The sequence below is a fragment of the Conger conger genome, chromosome 18 (assembly GCF_963514075.1).
Source record: "Conger conger chromosome 18, fConCon1.1, whole genome shotgun sequence".
NCBI classification, from domain to species: domain Eukaryota; kingdom Metazoa; phylum Chordata; class Actinopteri; order Anguilliformes; family Congridae; genus Conger; species Conger conger.
The window spans coordinates 18986856-19009240 of NC_083777.1; the positions used below are offsets into that span (position 1 = coordinate 18986856).

At 42.3% G+C, this 22385-nt stretch overlaps 1 protein-coding gene across 1 annotated transcript in view; it reads left to right on the top strand.

Annotated features, from left to right (window-relative positions):
- The first annotated feature begins 4028 nt into the window (after window positions 1–4028).
- LOC133118223 (1-phosphatidylinositol 4,5-bisphosphate phosphodiesterase epsilon-1-like) overlaps window positions 4029–22385 on the top strand; it is a 42650-nt gene continuing 24293 nt past the window's right edge. Inside the window, 3 exon segments of the mRNA XM_061228038.1 lie at window positions 4029–4162; window positions 5885–7025; window positions 21151–21427. Coding sequence (XP_061084022.1) covers window positions 6174–7025; window positions 21151–21427 — 1129 coding nt within the window. The 5' untranslated portion in view covers window positions 4029–4162; window positions 5885–6173.

Genomic DNA, 22385 nt, shown 5'->3' on the forward strand with positions numbered 1-22385 from the left:
TAAATCTTTACTCATGATGATGTCAATTACCATCTCCTAGATCAGTGTTTCTCAACCCTAGTCCTGCATATCCTGGTTTTTGTTCCACCATAGTGAGCCCTGCATTGTAATGAGCTGATAATTGTTCTTAATAAGACACTTTTAAGGTCTACTAAGGGATGATTTACCCTGATACAGCTACATTATGTCAGAAATAGCTGGCATAGTCTGGCTTTAATAAAATAAATGATTCACGATAAATCATTCTGTCATTGCTCTGTCAGCTCTTTGCTTGAGGAAGTGGGTCCTGTTTACAGGACATTTGCATGGTATGTATGTACTGTAGTATGCACTAGAGTCACCTAATATACAGGTATTTAACTAGTGAGTGAATCAGTCACTCACTATTTTGTGCTTGCTGCATTCCTGTAACCAATCAATGATTCTGTAAAAACTGTAAAGATGGGGGTCATGATCACTGGCCATCTTTTGGCTGACTGGCATTGGCTGTTTATACACATGTGACTAACAACTGGACATTGGAAAGGCTAATTTGCTTTAAATCAAAACATTTTTGGGGCCAGATTTGCCACACAACCAAACTCAAGAATCAAAGGGAGGCTCCCTACACAGCTGCGTGAGGCACCTGCAATTTCTGTAAACCACGGTGTGACTTAGTGCTCAGTTCTAGTCATGTATCTCTGATATGTGATTATTCTTAATGTCCTTCAACCAGAGCTGGCCCTACCGTTATGAATGTTGTTTTTTGTTCCCAAAAAATGAAAGAGAGATAGAGAAGAAGAGATAGTTGTGGTCCCAAACAACTGCATAGAGTGTTTATGCCAGCGGCCGGCTGTTTCTTCAACTCAATTTGAACTTGATTTATTGTCAATGGTCAATAGAAATAGTTTCCATAGTTACCAATTAAACTGGAAACCAACAGAGCCGGAGCCACATTGGAAAGAGCCTTGTGTGAGGGGTGCATACTCAGACCTCATAGCAACATAAATGCTATCTCATTCGTGCTAGCACCTTCTATGGGTGCTATGTCCATGTGTTCATGCCACAGCCCCAAGGCAGCTTCACGTGCAGAAGTACCAATGTGACTCCGTTACGGGAAACCACTGAATAATTCTAATGATGGCGGATAAGAAAATTGTAGACATTAGACCACACTACTTTTTCTCATTTAACCAGTTAGGTCTGGGAACTCAATACTCTTTTTTAACATGGTGCTCAAAGTGGATAAGAATGCAATGGATTGCATGGCCAGTGAGATGTACAGTAGGGGGTGATTAGTTGGTATCATGTAGAGAACCAGTTTTGTGGGAATGTGGCCATGACACCAGAGTTGCTGTCAGACCCCTACCTTAAAAAAGGGCATTGGGATTTTTCATGACCGCAGTGAGTCAGGACCTCGGCTTAACACCTCATCCGTAGGGGAGTGCCTCCTACAGCACAGTGCCTCCTTAGCCATTTGATTGCCTATCAAGAAGAAAGAGTGGCCCCTTGTGGCCTCGCAAGTCACACTACAGCTTCCCGCAGATCCCCAATTCAAGTGCTAACCAAGATCTAACCAAGATTTTGGCTTTGCAAAGTCAATCCAATTTCATTTCTGCAGTTCAATAAAGAATATTCAAAATAGATTTTCCTTCATTTTTTCTGATATCTGTCCTCAGTTTATAAGCATTGAGGGGAAATCCAATTAATCAAATACAGGAGAGACCTTTATTATGTAAAAAAATAATGATAATTGTAGCATTCACTCTTACAATCATCAAATGAACACAAGCACACAATTTGAAAAGTTATTTAACTGTTACTATCTGTTATCTGTCTAAATGTTTAAACATGGCCGAAAGCTTAGCCGGATTCACACATAAACATCTGTACTTGTATAAACATTTTACAGGCCTATCCTCTCATAAACCTGGCACCAGTAAGGGTGGTGTATTTATCAATGGAAACGAATGCCAAAGTCTGCAAAGACCATACGCAATACCGTCGCGATAAAGGCAATATCATCTAGTAATATTCTTTCACTGTTTTCATTCTGCTGCGTGTGGTTGAAATGTGAGCAGGACTACGTAGCGCTGATCAGCATACCTACCACATTACTTCGAACAGGGTTCAGCTGCGCGGCGGAATATTTAAAGAGGCTTTGTGGTCCCTTATGCGAAATGCTGGGAAATCGAAAGAGGCGCTGTGGTGTTTGCAAAACGCGCAGATTTTTGTGGTTTATTATTATTTTTAAAATAGTTTTTATTTTTCCTCAAAGTTGTTTAATTAGTTAAGCTCTGTTTTCTGGAATATGTTATAGGAGGTAGTTGCTTATAGGCTGGTGGTCTTTACTTTTGTCGCGATTTGTTTTGTGTTGCTTACTGGATTTTTCTCGCGCTTTGGTTAAATCTCGACTATGTTTGTAAATATTCCTTTTCAACTTGATATTGGGAAGCATTTAATTTTTACTCCACCAGAGGGTGACTGTTTCTTTGACATTCATTTCTCCCATCCAAAGCTTGTTTGCTTCAAGAGCAAGGCATTGGCTTCATGCCCTTCAGGCCCCAAGCTGGCTACAAGTACATTCATTTTGGCCGCTGTGCCAGTGTTCTGAGCCATCTCGTTTTCCAGCGTTGCTCTTGGGAAGAATCCGTGTTTTCCTTGCGTCAGCTGCCATTCCTTCCATACCTGTAGGCCTTTTCTGAGTTAAAGGCACGGCATCATGCGTCATAGGTGACGGTGCTACAGTCTGAATCTATCCTGCATACAAGTGCATGGTGGAACTAATCTTGAAATAAGCTTGACATGTGGGGGGTGGGGTGAATTGAAGTGGGAAAACATGGGCACATTCTCCATATGTAAAGTGTTTTGCATGCATACTTTCTTTCTGATGCCATCTGCCTCTGAAAATATATACTTTTTCTTTCAAAGGTGTAGACAACATAGTCATGTCCCAGGCTACGGTTACTGATTTGCTGTGCACTTCACCTATTCAATTAAGTATGTACATATGTGTATATAATGTATGTGTGAGTATAAAAGCCACCAATGCATAAAGGCTAAGATGAAAAGATATGTTAAGGTTTTGTTAATACAGAAAATGTCAGATTATGACACTCACTGGTGCTCTGGCAGTCTGTTCTGAAGTAGATGACTAAGAAATGGTGGCTGCTGCCCTTTATAACTAACCTGAATAAAGGCTTGCTCACCTGTAGGTAGCAGATCCAGTGAAAATCCTGATATAGGTCAATTGAATGCTCAGGCATTGATTCACTCAGAGTTAATGTTTACTGTACAAAAGTCTTAATGCTTTTGCAGCAGGTGTCCATGTAGACCGTAAGTGTTTAATTTGCAAGCCAATCACTGAAGTTCAGTTTCACACATTGTTCATTCTTAACTTCATATAAATTAATCAAATAAGTTGAATAAATGTGTGGCCTTATTGGGTATCAAAGTTAAAATGTTACTTATGGTGCATTTTCTTTCCTTTATTCCCTCAGGAGGGTGGTTAGCCATCTAAAGACCCATTGAGCCTAGGTAACATTGGTATTTTTATGAGATTAAAATTTGTGAAGCATATTTCATTTGGGATCTGGCTTAAAAAATAAATGAGGCTTGCGTGAATGTTTATTTTTAAAAATTTATTGTCAAGAAATGCATGGAAAAGAGTTTATAGTCTGCAAAAAACCTCCTTCTATACTTAGTCTCTCTGCAAGTATAGCTTCAAGTTTTCCAATATAAAAATGGACTAAAACCCCTGAGAACAAACTTTGTGGAATTTGTAAACAAACTAAGGTGAAGTACTGTAACTAACTTGAGACAAAAACTGCAGGCTAATAGTCATGTACTTGTGTGACCTCCTCTGGCTGTGTGGCCCTCATGTTATAGCCCAAGCCTCTTGGCTGTGCAGTACATGGATTAGTTTGTGGAATTATTTCCACATACCAAAACAGCTTGGTTTGTTCCAATGGTTAAAAACTCAGAGTTGGTTGGCACCGTGACTGAACCCCGCCCATGAAAGAAGCTTATTAATATGCCTGTGTGTCCCTGCACTTCAGTAGTGTGTAGAACAGAGGGCTGAGAAGCATAAGGGAATATTCGGGAGTGATTTCACTGCAACACCTTAGACCACCAAGGATGGAATTGGCCTACTCGGTTGAACTTGGAGCCTTTTGTTGCTCATGTAAGTTTGCTTGTGTTTTGCACTTACCAGCAAAATTGGCACTTATGTGGTACATTGTTGTTGCTGCTGGCTTTGGCGCATGCAGTTTGTGTGCTTGGTGTAATTTGTTCAGGGTAAAAAAAGTGACATTTAGCTTTTTAGCTTTACAAGCACGAATGTTGAGAAATGTATATGTCTGTATCACATGAGCCCGTTTCATCGGGCGTGACGGTTGTGTGTTAGTTTTACACTACGGGGCATGTTACGGCTGGCCTAATCAAACCTGTTTTTTTGGCCTCATTTGGAGACTTGGGGAAGAAAGCAGTCGCATAAGGAATCCATCACCATTAGTTTTTTCACGAGGCTGTATCCCGTCTATTAAAATGTAATTCCTGATGGTTTTTACTCTTTAATGCATTATGAGGGTGCAAACTGGAGATTCTGAAATGAACCATCTGGATTGTTTCACTCCAAGTTACTGTAAGTCTATTAATTGTTAAGCATTCTGCTAGTGAACTTAAACCAGCAAAAGTTGAACATCATTCTGCATTGCAGAATGGAACAAACATTCAGAATTAAATAAAATTGGTGTACAATTATTATTACTTTCATTTTTTTGTGTGTGACTGATTCCTCCCAAAAAATAAATACTAATTTCTTGCATTGCAATAGCAAAGTGTTTTATGCCCTATATGTTTACTCAGTGAGCACTTTGTTAGGTATTCATAAAACTTCTGCTGCTGTACACTATTCACTGAGAGGTTTAAAGTGTGTTCAGAGATGCTTTTCTGCATACCACTGTGGTAATGTGTGGTTATTTTCCTTACTGTCACCTTCCTGTCAGCTTTTACCAGTCTGGCCATTCTCCTCTTACCTCTCATTAACGACGTGTTTTTGCCCACGGAACTGCTTCTCACCGGACGTTTTTTATTTTGTCGCACCATTCTCTGCAACTCTAGAGAGTGTTGTGCATGAAAATCCCAGGAGATCAGCAGTTTCTGAGACACTCAAACCACCCTGTCGGCCACCAACAATCATTCCGCGGTCAAAGTCACATATTTTCCCCATTCTGATGGTTGATGTGAGCATTTACTGAAGCTCCTGACCCATATTTCCATATGTACATCTCTCTACTCTGTCTACTCTGAGGAAGACATTGAAACATGGGTCTCCTTCTCCTTTAAACAGTGTGTTTATCTCCGAGCTCTGTGTGCCTCACCTTTTCTTATTTCAGCCTAGTTCCTGTGAAGTTGTCTCGGTCTGTTTGCCCTGGGTGTTGAGCACTGATTTGGTCCTTGTATTTATGTTGGGCGTTTTCTGTTTTTATCTGTGTACTTGCCTTTGAATATTTTACAAACTTTCAGGCCACAGTACTACTGGAGTTCCAGTGACTATTTTACACCCTACAGGCCAAACAGAGCTACAGGAGAGCCAGTCACAATTTTTTTGACATCCTATTGTGTTGGGTGTATGTACGACAAGTTGTGTAAGTGTGGGTATATGTTGTTTTTGTGGGTGTGAGTTGTTGGGGATGTTGAGGTTTTTTTCTTTCTTTTTTTTGGGGTGTGTGTGTATATTTTATGTAGGTATAGCAAGTGGGTATATATACTCAGTGGGTGCATGCTCGTAGTAGATGTTATCTGTGAGCAGATGAAACCATCTGTGCTCTCGCAGACTACAGTCCTTTCGGTGATGCTAATGTGAAGTTTCCTCCTTCTTTCTTCTTCCTCCATCTTTCTACAGTTCCAGTTTCCTGAGTGCCCCGGCGGGGTGATGTGTGAGGGAGAAGGGGAGGAGGAGTTTGCTTGAGTCCAGTGTTGGAGCCACACAGTGGCTAGCGTGCGTCTGATGTCAGAGGCTCCAGGCTTCCCTCTCTCTGAGTCCTGCAGCCTGCTTCCTGGGCTTCACTGCTGGGGAGGCGTGAGTCACGGCCCTGTTGGAGCATGTGGCTGCTGACTGTGCTTCATGGGAACCTGCCAGGCTGGTAGTCAGAGAGAGTCGTGTGCGTGTTTCCCTCTCGACACTCTGGGACATGAGGGTGTCTGAGGAGAGCTGCAGCGTGGAGACGGAGGTGTCTGTTCCGCCCGCCGGGAACGCAACCCCCGCAAGCCTTCAGAGCCTGAATGCTGATGGCCAGCCGCCTTTGAACCCGCGCCGCCTCCTGGTGGCAGACAGCCGGCACTCCCCCAGGGCGTCCCATCGAACGCTATCCCCGTCCTGGATTGATCCCGTTGGGCTGTGGAAGATGGAGACTGAGATTCTTCCTCCTGATCTGAAGGTATTCCGCACAGTACTGGCAGGGGGTTCCCGAGGCAGAGTGGACTCCGGTTCTGCACTGCAGGGGAACTGCGTTCATGTTGTGCCACCTGTCCGGTGCCCCCAGCCTTCTCTGTCCACGTCTAGCGGCAGCAGCGATTTGCGCTCCGCACTGGCATCGGATCTGACCACGTTAGCGGGAAACGGCACAAGCCGCAACCGTCACGTGAAAGGTGGGCGCTCTCATCCGGAACATCCCAGAGCGGACCGCTCGCTCGACGGCTCCTCAAAGGTCCTCACGCGAGACAAAACCTCTTTCAAACGGACCTCCGCCGACAAAGACCAGACCGGCCTTCCGCCCAAGGGCCAGTTAGTGCGGAATAGGAAGGAGCGCTCCACGCTGCTGGTCCGGAGGTTTTACAAAAACAACCAGAAGGTGAGGAAGCTGGTGCGCGCGGGCACCAGAGACCTGATTACGGTGCTGCCCCCAGGACACATGGGTGCGAACGCCACGGAGGTCCTCTCCAGGACGCGACGCCCGGACTCCATCCCCACACACAGGGGGCCGGCCGGGGCCGGCAGCTTGCAGGAGTGCCGGATTCTCTGTCCTGAGGGCAGATGTCTGGAGGTAGGGCTGTCTGTTCTTCAGCCAGATGGCTACCCCTGTATGGAAGTAGCTTTTGTTTGAGCGGTCATCTGCAGATGGAGTCATTCTGAATCTGGTGTACGTACATCACCGATGAGCGTACATGTGCCTCTCAGCCTGCTGTGCTGCTAACAAACTCTTCTGATTGGATATGATGTCCTCAATTTCCTGTGCAAGTTATTTTATTTACAACTCTGTCTGCCTCACTGGTGAAGATGTACAATATGGGCTGTCTTGTTAGAACAGTCAATATAGTGTGTCAGTACTTGGCATCTAGTCTTTGAGTTTCATCTTAGACCCATTTAAAGTGTGAATGCATGTCACTGCATGACCAACCGACAGTTTTTCCAATTCTTAAAGTGTTTAGTGTTTCAAACAATGTAAATTGCCCTAACCAGACAGATTTTGGAATGCATGATACCTTCAGTGCAGTTCTCTTTTAAACCAGATTTTATCTGTAAAATGTATTTTTAAAAATTAATTTCATGCCCAGGTACTCACAACCTGCATTTAGATTAGTGTATACAAAATGACTTAAACATTGCAGCTTTTGTACTTTCCTTCTATTTGGTCAAAGATCCATTTTTGTCTTGGAATTCTGTAAGGAACAAGGCTAACACTGTAGCCATAATTATAGGAGCTGTAGTTCCCCCTCCCCCCAAAAAATACAGGGCCCCCTTGCTGTTAAACCCCCATTTATTTGGGAGTAGGGAGCCCCAGACAACAGTGAACCTTTTCCATGGTCATTTCCTGTTTCTACTTTACGTTTTCCTGAAACACGAGCCCTTGTCTGCAGTTTGGCTCAGTGAGATATTGAGGTATGGCGAAGTAAAGATTTTCCATCATGTGGCCCATAATGCTACATTCACAAGACCAGACTTTCTACAAGGCTGTTTCAGAGGAACTTCCAAGACATTTTCCACAGAAAAAATAATGACCATTGGGAAAATTAAGACAGAATATAGTATATGTAAACTACTATATATACAGTAGCATAGTACTTTCTGTGTGCTGGTAGATAATGATGAGATATAGAAAATTTGTGCTTTGCCAGTAGAGACATTTGAATTTCGCTGTGTCACGATTAAAGATGCATTGCGGCACGAAATGTGTTTCACTTTCGATATTTGACCCTAGAAATTCACTTTTTCCACGGAGGACCAAATCAACTTTTGTAGAAAGATGGGTCATATCTCAGCTCATGTTATTAGTCATGCGTTTTTCTTTACAAAATTAGTAAGTGTTTTCAGATGATCATTTACATATAAAGTGACGTTTGGAGATATGACCTTCCAAAATTGGTCCCTGGTGAAAATGCATTTTTGGGGGCAGTTGAAAGTAAATGCATATTTTCTGAGATGAGATATGAATTCTGCATACAAAAGTATGCCTGCCTCCAAATTTACTAAGTTTTTTTTTTATTTTATTTTTTTATGGACCTCTAAACTACATTTTGTGCTGTCATGTTTTTCATCATTAAACTTGGCAAACTGTAAATGACTCTAAATGGTTGGCATTTATATAGCGCCTTTATCTAAAGCGCTGTACAATTGATGCCTCTCATTCACCCATTCATACATACACTCACACACTGACGGCGATTGGCTGCCAAGCAAGGCACTGACCAGCTCGTAAGGAGCATTTGGGGGTTCGGTGTCCTGCTCAGGGACACTTCGACACAGCCCGGGCGGGGGATCGAACCGGCAACCCTCCGACTGCCAGGCGACTGCTCTTACTGCCTGAGCCATGTCGCGCCATGCCGTCACTCTACCAGGGAGGTTTTCATCAATTCACTGAAAGAGAAAAATCCAAGAGGTGCTGCCTGGAGTTGGTATGGAATGGCCCTTATGCTTTCCACGGATAGTTACCTCTGCTCTGCATTATTCTTCGACATGATGTGACACGATACTTTATTAATGTGCCCAGCAGCTACTTCATTCAGGCCTGGGGAGGGCAATGTTGTCCTAACCCATATTCCCAGCTTCAAAAGGCCACTGGCACCTATGACTACGTTGTGTTGATTTTGGTAAGGGGACCGTGGATCTACAGGGCTCCGGTTTTCTTTTCTTTCTCCCCTGTTCTTGTTGGGCTATTGCCCACATGTTCTTCTGTTCCACCGTGCAGCTTTGTGTGAATGCAGTAATTGCTGTCCTCCTGAAGTCATTCTCTGTGGCACACAAACCACATTTAGGAGCTGTTAAAAACAGGCAATATTCAGTATGATTACAGCTAAATTAATTTCATCATGGATACGTATTGTGGTGTGAAAATATGTCCCGTTTCAAACTCCGTGCTCATGTTTCCGCTAGTGACAACCCAACCAAAAGGGCTATTTTTTGGTTGTGTCTCACAAAATGGGTCATTACCATGGAAACCAAACCAAATGAGCACTTAAAAAAGCCTGTAGTGTGTTTTGAGTGGGAGGAGTCTCATAGCCAGTGTTTCTGCCCAAACGCAAACATTTTTCTCCTATACTTACTGAACTGCAATGATAGAGCTGATGTGTGCTTGAATATTTAAATAAATGTGCAATCATTTTTATTTGAATGAGTAATGTTGGAAATACAGATGATGGAATAATATATGGTTTAGTCTGTAATGTAAAACAAACAAAAATCATCACAGATACTTTACATTTTATAATTGAAATTGTAATGTGTTTAATACATGGGCAGATTTGCAGCCCAGCTTGTCAGTCTGTCTTGAGAATGAACAGTTCAGTCTCATTGTTTGTGCCGAAGCTTTATTTTAGCTGTAACCTCGGAGATGGGAGTGTTATCTCCATGTGTCTTTTACATGCCTACAAACTTCAGCTTATTTCAGTTAGACAATCGCATCACACCTGTGACATAGCAATGCACTTTTCAATAACCTTCTACTGTGCATTACATTACACAGAATTTAGCAGATGGTCACTTTGGCTGCAACCAATCAGGACAATCCTCACTCAAGGAGGGGAGTGTGGCTGTCGTCAGGTATGGCTGTGTCCTGTTCAGGGGACCAGGGATTGACTTTCCCCTTGAAGCTTGCAAACTCCAGTGGTTACCAGAGCTATTGTAGTTTAAGCCTGTTGCCAAAAAGGACATTTTTCCATTGAAGTCAAAATGATGAATTTACATTTATATTAAGTTATACTATTTGGACAGGGCTTTTAAAATTCTAAAAAAAATCTCTCTGAGCCACACAAAAGTTTATTTATTTATTTTATTTTTATATTCATGCACTCTATCTCAGTTTGTATGCTGAATTGAAATGGAATCGAGTCCAGGCCTGTTCCTGGAGCGCAGTGTAAATTGTGTATGTGCAGTGCTTGTGTATTTTTGCACGTTGGTGCCATCTCTTGGAGGTTCTGGGTTACTGCAGAAGCGGTGTTTTCAAATTAAACTGGCAGCACATTCTGTGAACACACTTGGGTTTTTGTTCCTTTATTCATTTAGGGAGTTACGGATGTCCCAAAAGTGTTGACACTTACAGTACAGTAAGTGCAGATCTAGCTCCTGCTGTTAAACATGTAGGCAATCTTGTCTTTGAAGTATATGACATCCGTTCTTCCTTTACTTCTATAGCCGGGTTCCTTTTTTGACTCTCCTGGGGGTGTTTTTATTTCTCTCCTCCAGCAAGGAGGTCCTGGGTTTGAATCCCCGTCGGCCGGGGCCTCTCTGTGCGGAGTTTGCATGTTCTCCCCGTGTCTGTGTGGGTTTCCTCCAGGTACTCCGGTTTCCTCCCACAGTCCAAAGACATGCAGGTTAGACTGATTGGAGAGTCTAAATTGCCCATAGGTATGAGTGGGTGAGTGAATGGTGTGTGTGCCCTGCGATGGACTGGCGACCTGTCCAGGGGGTATTCCTGCCTTTCGCCCAATGTATGCTGGGATAGGCTCCAGCCCCCCCTGCGACCCTGTTCAGGATAAGCAGGTTAGGATAATGAATTAATTAATTAACAGTACTACAGTCCAAATGGCATTCTTTAACTTCTGTGTTCAGTATTTATGTAAATATTGACCCATCATATAATGTCATGAGATGTGCAAGTTCTGTCTCAAGAGCAGCATTTCCTACAAACCAACAAATTAAGATGTTCATGGCTAAAACTCTGGCTGGGTTGTAATTGTTCAAGTGGGTCTCCCGTCATAAGCCTGCACTTGGATATAGTATCCCTTTTTGCCAAAGAGTACTACAGTAGGTAGTAATGGACAGATATTCTTCTGCCTTAAAATTATCGACAGTGCTTGCTGTTTGGTGCTCCATTTCCTGGCTTTCATGACATGGCGGTGAGCCACCTCACGGGGGCACTATTCATCAGTTTTTTGTGAACCAGAATGGACGGCAATACGTTTCAGAGACATTGCGTTCCAGGAAAAGAAAAGAACCACGCACATACAGAAGAGAAATTATCAGCATAATATTAGTTTTGCGAGACTTCCATTTTTGGGCTCTCCAGCTAATGAGAACAGGGGGATCCAGCTCTTTGGAGATCCGCTGCTTGTTTTTCACACTGGTGTCCTGGGACAGATCCACAGAGCTAAATATGGTCTGATCCATGCATCTGATGTGTCGCATGTGAGGTGATAATGGACGCTATCAGTCCTGGCTGACAACCATGTCACATGGGTAATATAGGCTATAGGCCAGCATTATATTATAGTGCAGTGGTCTCCAACCCTGGTCCTGGAGAACTGCAGGGTCTGCTGGTTTTCATTGGTTCTCTGCACTTAACTCTGTAATCAATGGCTCTGATTAATGAACTCCCATCATGTGGTTACCTGGGTCTCAACAGGGTGCTGATTTAAAAAGTACAATTGGTAATTTCAGACTTCTAAAGGTCAAGAGAGGAATTGCTGCAACAAACACCTTCAAACCACAACACTGTTTATCCCTCCCCCTTCTCTGTAAACGCGCTGACATTGAAACGATATTGGCTGTGGCAATTAGAACCAATTTTCAACCAATGAATTACTGTACATTTATACAATGTTTTGGTACAGAGTGTCAGGCTGTCAACTTTATATTTTGAAACATGAATTTAAGGACTATAAACACAGACAGAGGGTGAACATGTCAGTGAGTGTTTTGTAATGATCAGAAGGGATTTAATAATCTTGTAACAATGTTTTAACTCAAAAATCTTACCTATTGTACCTTTAAGGTGAAAGCAAAAACCGGCCAACCCAGTAGCACTCCTGGACCAGGGCCGAAGACCACAGTTCTAGTGCATTAACATTCATTTATCCATCCTTCCATCCATTATGCCCATAGGGCACAAACACAATTCACTCACACACTCATACTTAGGGGCAGTTTAGTGCCCACGCAGTAACTGGGAGCTTTTGCGAATCAGAATTCAGTATCCAGTGACTACGAGCTGCCCCAGTTTCTCTGTTCTGGCTTTATTTGCATTGCCTGTAATTGTTACAGCAGAGAGTGTACAGTAATACTTTAACATCTCTGAACGTAGGTGCAGCAGGCTAATTTGTGTGTTGGACTGCGAGCCCTCCCTTCCACTGGGATAATGAGGCCATTATAACCTCCTAAGACCCAATGATTCTTTCATGTCCCATGTAGGGGACATGGATTTCTAGTCTTTCTCAAGAAAACCATATATTCTACTATGCTATGAGACCTGCACTGCAAGGGACATTCACTAAAAAGAAAAAGTTTCACTGCCTTTGTCAAAAAATAGTTTTTGCCAGATTTTCCTTCTGTCAGTCTGTAAATCATCATTGTGAAAAGTGCTATAAATAAAATTAATTTGATTTTATTACTGTGTACAGGGGTTGCTATGGTAAGCATAGCTCAGTGCTGTAGTAATCACTGTCCAAGGGGACAAAAAAACATTTTTTATTGAAAGCTTCCAAATTAATTTCTGTTGACGCTGCGCTGTCTGTGGGATGCTGGTCCGTTTCTCTTCAGATCATCTCATACCCTGCCTGTCCCCTCACAGACACGAGTGTGTGCCTCATTACCAAATAAGGGGGAGGGGTTGCTTAAAGAGGGTCTACTGATCCCCCTCGGCCCTCCACCTTCCCATTATCTCTCCTCCCCTCTGCTGGGAAACTGTGCTCAGGCTGGGAATGATTTAGCCACACCATTCCACCATTAGGGAAGGATTCTGTCATCTTCAGCAGAAGACAACAGGGCAGCTTCACTGAAGCTACAGTAAGCCGATTCGGCATGTTTTATGTTATTACGGTTATCCCTGTCAGTTTGGAATGGAATTATATTACACACTGTTTTTGTGTGTCAGTGTGTGTCTGTCTGTCTGTCTGTGTCTGTCGACTTTTCCTCTGATGCTGTGGCAATGTGCATTCATTTTTATTTTTGAATGAATCGCAATTACTATTACTGTTGATGTCTTTTTCTGTGGATAGGAGTGACCGATTACAAAAGTATTTTTTTTTGGCATGAGATGTAGGAATAGCATTAGAAAAAAATGCATTTAGACCACTAAGTTTGATTAATGGTGACTCTGTGAAAATGACTCTTGCTTAGTAGTTATTGCACTCAACCCGATAAATGTCATATTGGAAAGAGAATGAACTGAAGCTAAGCTATTTTACCCTGTGTACAAATGCATGTAGGAGTGAATGTGTTCATCAGTAGGCATTGTGTGTGTGTCTGTGTGCTTGCATGTGTGTGAGTATATGTATCCCTGCATCTATATGTGTGTATTTATACCTCTCTGTGCCTGCTTGTATTGTCCACCTATAAGTGTGTGTGTGTGTGTGTGTGTGTGTGTGTGTGTACCTGTGTGTGTACCTGTGTGTGTGTTTGTAATCCTGCTGGAATTCAGTGGTAGAGTGTGTGACTCGGCTGTTTCTGCGGGAAAATCAGACTGGCACTAAGATAGCACACAAAAAAATATGTCTGTAGCTTCACAATAAACATATTTATTATGTGTACTATACATACAACAATACAATATATACAGTACAATACTATTGTATATGCAAGTATTGTATACTTGAATAAACAAGACATTACATTATATTACAGGCATTTAGCAGACGCTCATATCCAGAGCGAAGTGCAAATCGAACACAGGGACAAGTGCAATGAGGACCCTCAATGTTTCATTTTCCTGACCTATAAAAACACATTTGCATTCTATATAATTGAATTGTTTTTTTTGCATACATTTAAACCTTTGGGTAAAATGATTGTGGATATCATGACTGTAATGTAATAATGTGAGGCAGTGGTCCTCACTCCTGGAGAGCCGCTGGGTGTGCTGGCTTTTGTTGTTTTTCCACGCTTAATTTATCAATTAAAGCAGCTAACTACACAGTTTACTCACCTCACCTGGTTTCTTTTGTCTGAATTGGTTGCTGATATTAAGGCGAAAGCAAAGACCAGCACACCCTGCAGCTCTCCAGGACCAGGAGTCAAGACCGCTGGTGTAAGGTCTTTCAACTGGGGGCCCAAGGACCAAATGCAGCCGGTCAATCACCTATGTTTCACCCTCTGATGTAGTGTCCAAATGCATAAAGACGCTGGCCATGTTGTTCAGCATCTTACCAGGGTTAGAATAATAAGTAATATCTATTCATACTTTAAGAAAACCTGTATGTTGTTTATTCATGTCTACTTACTATATATTCATACTTTGCTTTAAACATAGTTGTGGAAAACATTTGGTTCTTTGCATAAATTTTTTAATTGTTTTTATTTATTTATTTATTTTTTATCTGGTGCCCATGAAAGATTAATGTTTACAGTGTGTTCCCCAGTGCACACAGGCTCCAAGAGATCTATTAAAAAATGACCTTTAGTTCCTTTGTCTCACTTGGCAAATTTATGAAAGTTTGATCCAGTCTTGGGCTCTCCTACTGGCACTAATGTGTGCTTTTTACAAACACAGTGTACTTACTTTCTTTGTCAGTACAAACACACTGTGTACTTACTTACTTTATTTGTCAGTACACAAACCTGAACCAGAAACCACTGGTAGCTAGTGGTGCCCCATCAGTATTTGAGAATGCATGTTGGGTGGACGAGTATCCATTTTGCACACAGGAAGAAGAGAAAGATCACTGAGCGAAAGTTTTGCTTTTGGGGTAAACTTGTTCTTGTGTGGTGGTGACTCAAACTTTATTTCCCTTCTCTTTGTCTTTTGTTGTCATTGTCACATTTAAATCCAACTGACACCTGCAAAAATGATCCTAGTTTTTTACCCACAGCGCAATGTCTTATCAAACCCAAACACCTCACAGCCGATGGTGTCCATGCAGAATGTGCTCACCTGTGCATAGTGTACTAAAACACGGGGGGGGGGGGGTCACGGGCAGGGATCTGGCACAGTGCAGACCTCCCCGGATCACGCTAGGCGGTCGGAGCTCCAGTCCGTCCCGGGATGGCCGTGTGGTCCATGTAGGGAGATATATTGTCTTACTGCGGGAGCATCAGCTCTCCAGCCACTCTCCCTGTGTAATCACTGCAGCGAGGAGCTCGTCCCTGCTGTAACTGAAATACCTGGCCATCCAGAGCCGGAGTTTTTCAGCCCTGTGTTTGTTATTGAAGGGAGCACTCTGCTACCGAAAGGGCACTCTGAGGCTCTGGTGCAGTATGGCTGAATGTCTTTGGATGGATGTGTTTGGAAAGTCCTGTGCAGCGCTTTGTCCCAGTGTCGTGTCTGTAGCCAGTCTGGGTCTCTTTGTTTTACACACACACACACACACACTTACAATGCATCGATGTTGCAATAGATATTTTATGTTACTTTATGTTTATAACAAGAAATTTGAAATGCGTTTCATATATGTAAACATATAGAACAGATTGATCACTGGATTCAACAGGGGGCTGTTCCACAAAGCAGGATCATGGAGTTAGCTGGATAACCTTCAGTCCATGTTTCAGATTGGGCGGGGTCCAAGTTTTACTCCGCTAACTTGATAAACCTCCTTTGTGGAACAGGCCCCTGGTTTGTTAATTTAAGAATGTATGAAAGTAAGACTGGACATAAGGCCAGGGTCAAATCAATATGAAATGAGTGGAGGGGCCGACTGCTCCTTCAATCCACAGCCATGCATGCTAACGGCGAAGGCTACAATTGGCAGTTGATTGTAAATCAAAGTCTGGAAAGGTAAGGTGCTAAGTGTGTTTTTAGCAATGAGCCATATAATAATAGCCATACTTATCATTGAACATGCATTCCAAATTGGATGTTGACATCAGGTATCTGTAATAATTCAAATCACGTGTCCAAAATGTAATCTCATTCTTTGTTTTATGAATATAATTTCTTTATTTGAAACTAAACACCCGAGGGACTTTTCAACGTGCAGTCTGTAACTGGCCTTTAAATGGGAGTCATAAATTAATTATATCCTAACCAAATATTTATCCTGGGTTTTTATTACTCTCAGAACTATAGAAGGCATCTTTATACTATCTATACAGGAAATCCTGCACTTAAATATTTTGAAGTATGCTGTTTTTTATGTTTAATGGAAGAAACCAATCATTTGTATGTTTATAGAAGGCAAAAAGCTACAAATGCACTTATAAACTGTGTATATACTGTATGCTAGAGAAGGTGGTTAATTGTATGTGTAGGTATTGGTCAAAATGCATAGCATAACGGTTACATTTCTGTTTCGTCAGTTCAGAACAATAAGATACATAATATTGTAGAGGAACTTCAAAGGGGTTTTGCGGCAAATTAATTATTATTACAACCGCTTATTACACATTTTTGGATACAATTCTGAAACAAAAACACAATCACAAAAATAATGTGAAATCCAAAAAGATCCACAGAACTGTCAGAAGTGATTGAGTGAGCATATTAAAACTCCATTAGAATCACGTCAGACCATTTATTTTGTAGTGTGCCTGTAAGCATTATTAAGTGTGTTTGCATGCAGTGCATGTTGCTGTGTGTGTGTGTGTGTGTGTGTGTGTGTGTGTGTGTGTGCATGTGAGTAGTTATTTTTGTGTTTGTCTGTGACCTTAAATGTACTGTACCATATTCCCTTGAAGGCACACATTCAGAATGAATTTCTTTTGAGTGTTTTTTAAGTTACCAATTCAGCTGCATTTTAGAATGAAGCTAATGGAAGAAATAAATATTTGATTTGTTGTGGTGATAGTTTGTTATGGGGGTAATTTATTGTTTGTTGTAATTGTAATGTAGAATGGTGTGATTTCCTGGTTGATGGTTGCAGTTTCATTGTTTTTCTGTTTGTTTTGTTTGTATATTTCTCATCCTGTGGGTTGATAATTGTTTATGGTTGTTGTACTTTGCTTTAAATTTGTTGTTCTGGTTTGTTTGTTTTCGTTGTTGCTACCTTTGCCATGTTCATGTGGTCTGGTGTTGATGGCCTGTGTGTTTGTCCATCAGACTGTCAGTAAACAGGACGGTGAAATGTTTTGGTTAGAAACATGTGGCTTCTACAAAGCTAGAAAGCTAGTTATAGTGATTTTTGAGACTGATATAGCCAAGGATATGACTGTGGTGGAGGCCAGCATTTTTGTTCCTTTTCATTGGAGTAATAGTAATACTAATGTAGCATTTATTATGCCTCATCAATGTAGATCTTCTGTAATGCTGTGCCACAATACAGAAAACCATAGTGTGGCCTCTAATGAATAAATAACAGTGAAAATGAATAGCAGGTGTGTAGATGAAACAACTGCAAAACGCTGCAATTCGGTATAATCTAAACCTGATAGGACTACAAAGAGCCTGATTTATTCCATCTCTACATCAGCAGAGAGGACAGTGTAGCAGTCGATAACTCTGATTTTGGGAAGAGGAACATGCACATTGACCTATGTACCATGATTCTGATTTCTAAAACTACATTAAAATGACCTTGTCACAAGCTGTAAAATGGCAACCCAGAACAGGAGGAGACATTGTGAGACTGGCCCATTAATTTGAGCCTTTCCACATTTCTACATTTCTATCAGTACATTCCAGCTGAATGGGAAAATCTATTGACCTATTCACTAAAGAATGCAGCCCACATTACATGAGACATTTTATTTTCATGGGTGAACATTGGATGTTGACCTTTAGTTCATTGTTCTTGTTTAATTTCGTTCTGTTACATTTTTTTTTTTTTTTTTGTGGAAACAATTTTGAATTCCTGTCTTTACTTAGATAACGCTGTTTAGCAAGGAGAGACGTTCAGGTACATCAGGTTGTCTAAACAATTTTAATTGATATTGGATAAGCCCTGGCCAGCTTGTTCAGGGTTTGAGGATGCAGACGACTTGGAAACAAAATATTTAGGCAGACCTGAAACACTCCAGGCAGCTGGGCTTGCGGGAGGCATCGCTCCGTGATTAAAGAGGAACTGGGCAAAACTTTACAAAAGGATGCCTTAGAGGACCGGTAGCCTTCGTATTGTAAATGAGACCCGGTGAGCACAGTTTACAATGGACATATTTGAAATGAGGGAGCGAGTCAGCAATGTGTATGTACAGGGATCTTTACTGAACATACCTTTCTGTTCAGAGCACAGTGGATAAATTAGGCTGTTGGAACTATGCAAAGAAAACAGAAGCGCATTGTTTCGTTCTGCTCTAAGTATGCGACAGCCTTTGTGTTTGAGCCTTTTGGAATTAAACCAAAGTGGTAGCAAAAAGAGTCTCTTGTTATGGCTGAGGCTTTGAACAGTTATGTTATATGACGAGGTGCACAAGCTGAGTAAAAGTATGGGCTGGTTAGAAGCACTTTTAGGCCAAGTTCTACTTTGATATGCACAGTATTTGATGGCCAAAAATGATGTTTGAAATTATGAAAGAAAAAAAGAAACTATCCTTGTTATGTTTTATTTATGAGGTTTCATAGCAGAATTGTTTTTATAGATTGGAGACCAGGTCTAAGCTGCCTGAAACCTGTTCAAATTATTGTGGACTAAATAAATTTGATGGTTCTGAATGGTTTTGGAGTGTGGAGGAGTCATACTGGGTGGCTTTTTGATGATTGGTCATGGCATTTGTTTTGCACCAATCATTGGTTTTGTTGTTAGTTTTGCATGTGCTGAAGGTCTTAATAAATCTAGGTCTGTTATGTAATCATCAGACCTGTCAAAGGAAAATGGGTGGGTTTCACATTCTCCTTCTGTTTCAGGTACAGTGAAGTGCAAAGAATAGGAAAGTTAAATGATTCACCCAAACTTTCAGAACATTCCAGGAATGTTAAAGTCCTGTTATCTTGTTACCCATGAAGCGTACCTAGGACATTCTTTTTTTGGTAATTCATGAGCACAAAAAATAACTTGTTGATATTTATGGTATTAAGCATTACATCTTCGCAGACACTTCCTGATAAAGGTTTAAGTTATACACGTTTACACATGACATTACCGCCTGGTTATATTGTAATATTTAGCAGCATGACTTATTATAGAGCTGTAATCGTATATTTCTTCATGATTCATCAACTGTTCACTACACTTTAGCAAGAGCTTATTTACAACATCAAACAAATGCATGAATATTCTCATCCCCTGTTCATATTCATAGTTTGAATGTTTTACATATGCATTGTGCTACTCTCATTCATTTGTCTTATGACAAACTTTGTAAATGGCCTGCTTGAATGGCAGAATTGATGGCTTGTGTTCACGTGGTTTCCTTTCAGGGGGCTTCTGCTGCTCTTGCCGGCTATCTACCTTAATATAGTATGTTTCTTAGTAATTACATGTGTCATGTCTATTGCAGGGCGGCACGGACGGTGCAGTGGGTAGCACTGCCGCCTCACAGCAAGGAGGTCCTGGGTTCGAATCCCCGTCGGCCAGGGCCTCTCTGTGCGGAGTTTGCATGTTCTCCCCGTGTCTGCGTGGGTTTCCTCCGGGTACTCCGGTTTCCTCCCACAGTCCAAAGACATGCACGTTAGGCTGATTGGAGAGTCTAGATTGCCCGTGGGTGTGGGTGTGGGTGTGTGGGTGAGTGGTGTGTGTGCCCTGCGATGGACTGGCGGCCCGTCCAGGGTGTATTCCTGCCTTTCGCCCAATGTGTGCTGGGATAGGCTCCAGCCCCCCTGCGACCCTGTTCAGGATAAGCGGGTTCAGATAATGGATGGATGGATGGATGTCTATTGCATTTAGATAAGGCACTGTAAATTATTTCAGTGGAAAGTACTGGTGATGTTCCAAGATGTTGGTTACTATGTTAATGTGGTGGTTTAATCAATTTGAAATCACATCAATTTATTTCTATAGCACTTGTTCAGAATACTGTCACAGTCTCTTTACAGAGTGGAAGAAAAACCCAAAAGGTAGCAAAATAAATAAATAAATGAAAACATTGTATGAATTTATTATCATTGGGGACTTTTATCATTTCTTGTTCAATATTCTATTAATAAAGCAGTGGTGAACCAATGGAGTACCATTCACATGAGGAGTGTGAAATTCATCTGCTTGACTAGGACTAAATTGCCCTTGCATTCCAACTTGAGCAGGTTTCCTAAAACATAGTCTGAGCCAGTCTTTCCATGCTGACCAGAGGTTTCCTAGGGAACATAACATTTGTCAACCATTGTTAAAAGCAATTACCCAGTTCTTGCAATATTTGTATTAATAACCACCAGGATTTCAGGTTGCTTGGAAGAGGGACGAGTTCTGTGGAACAGGCTGTGCTATTCCATAACTTAATTTTACGTGCAAAAGCAAGGGAAACAAACTGTTCTGGTGACCTACAGTAAATGAGCAAGGCATCCCCCACCCAGCCGAAAGTCATTTCATGACCCCAGTTTAATAACACAAGCTGGATGTTTCAAGCAATCAAAATACTTTCCAGATAAAGTACTCTTGGGTTATGGCCAATAGTGCCTTGATAAGAAAAATAAGTTAATATAAGTTGAGATTCAACTGTAGATATGTCAGGTCATATGTCATAGCCTTGTCCTTGTGTATTGTATCTACTGTATGCTAGTTTCCATCTGTTGAAAAGTAATCTCAGGTGACACACCATGCAAAATGAAATGCTCTATGCCCCCTACACCTCCCCTGCTTTAACTATCTGTCTTTGTTGCCCTCATCACCCCCCCCCCACACACACACACACACACACTCCCACACACACACCCAGGGCCTAGAGGGGATTGAGAGGGGAGTTTAGGAGCATTGTAAACTCATATGCTGGTCTTGCAGTTGCTGGTCTTCTCTGTGCTGAGCGCGTGGGAGGGAGCGTTCGAACCGGCAAATCTTCTCCACCCTTCCTGGAAGATCCTGGCCTCGTCTGTGCAACAGGGGGACCCCACCCGGCCATGGCCCACCCCCGGGGAGAGTAACTACTGCGCCACCCTGCGCAGAACCGCCTTCGCCGCCCACATCACCGGGGTGCTCCTGGAGGCCACGGTGTCCCTGGGAGCCTGCAGTGTCCTCCCCAACGTCTCCGTCGTGCCCAAAGGCAGGGCTATCCTGAAAGGTGAGGGCCCCACACCCTTCTTCTCTATGGTTTGAATCCCAGCCTCTGCCCACCACACCCTTCTCCAAGTGGCTTTGTTTTTGTAGCCAATTTCATGGTCTTTATGCTCACTAGCACTAGTGTGGTTTTTCCCCAGTATAGCTGTTTCAGCGGTGGTTAAGGTACATGACTGGAACCCGCAAGGTCAGTGGTTCGATCCCCAGTGTAGCCACAATATGAACGGCACAGCCGTTGGGCCCCTTGAGCAAGGCCCTTAACCCTGCATCGCTCCAGGGGAGGATTGTCTCCTGCTTAGTCTAATCAACTGTACGTCGCTCTGGATTAGAGCGTCTGCCAAATACCATTAATGTAAAAGTCAACTACACTTAGTCCATAGTTTTCTTCAGTCCCAACCTGGAATAGTACCCAGTCTGATCTTTCTGTCTGCTGCAGCCATCTTTCCTTTTACCTACCAAAGTACATGGTGTGCTATCTCTCTCTGCCATCTGCCTGGGTACGGTCCCGACAGATGCACTCCGCTGTACTCGGGCCAAATCGGATGGAGGAAGGCCCTTTGTATGTTTCCATTGCAGTTTTTAATTCAGTCCCAAGAGGCCCGGGAAGCCATTTTCCCACATGTCAGGCCCCGTTCCCGTAGCAGCACCCGTGAGAAGAGGGTTTTAATATTGCCTGCGGTGAGTGGGTCCCCCCACCCCCCCAGTACCGTGCCCAATCCCATAGCTCTTTTATTTATACATCACTAATAACAGAAAGCACTGTCTGACACATTGCCCCCCTACACTTTCATGCAATTACCCATGATCCCATGAGGGTAGTGTTTTGGCTTTTGAAACATCTGTGAAGAGGATCTTATCTTCTCATTCCTCTTCAGGCTGTCGCACTGCTGTGTCTCATTGGCTAAATCAAGGTCACCATGATTAGATGGTCTTCCTTTACTTTACATCCTTGCATTAGCATA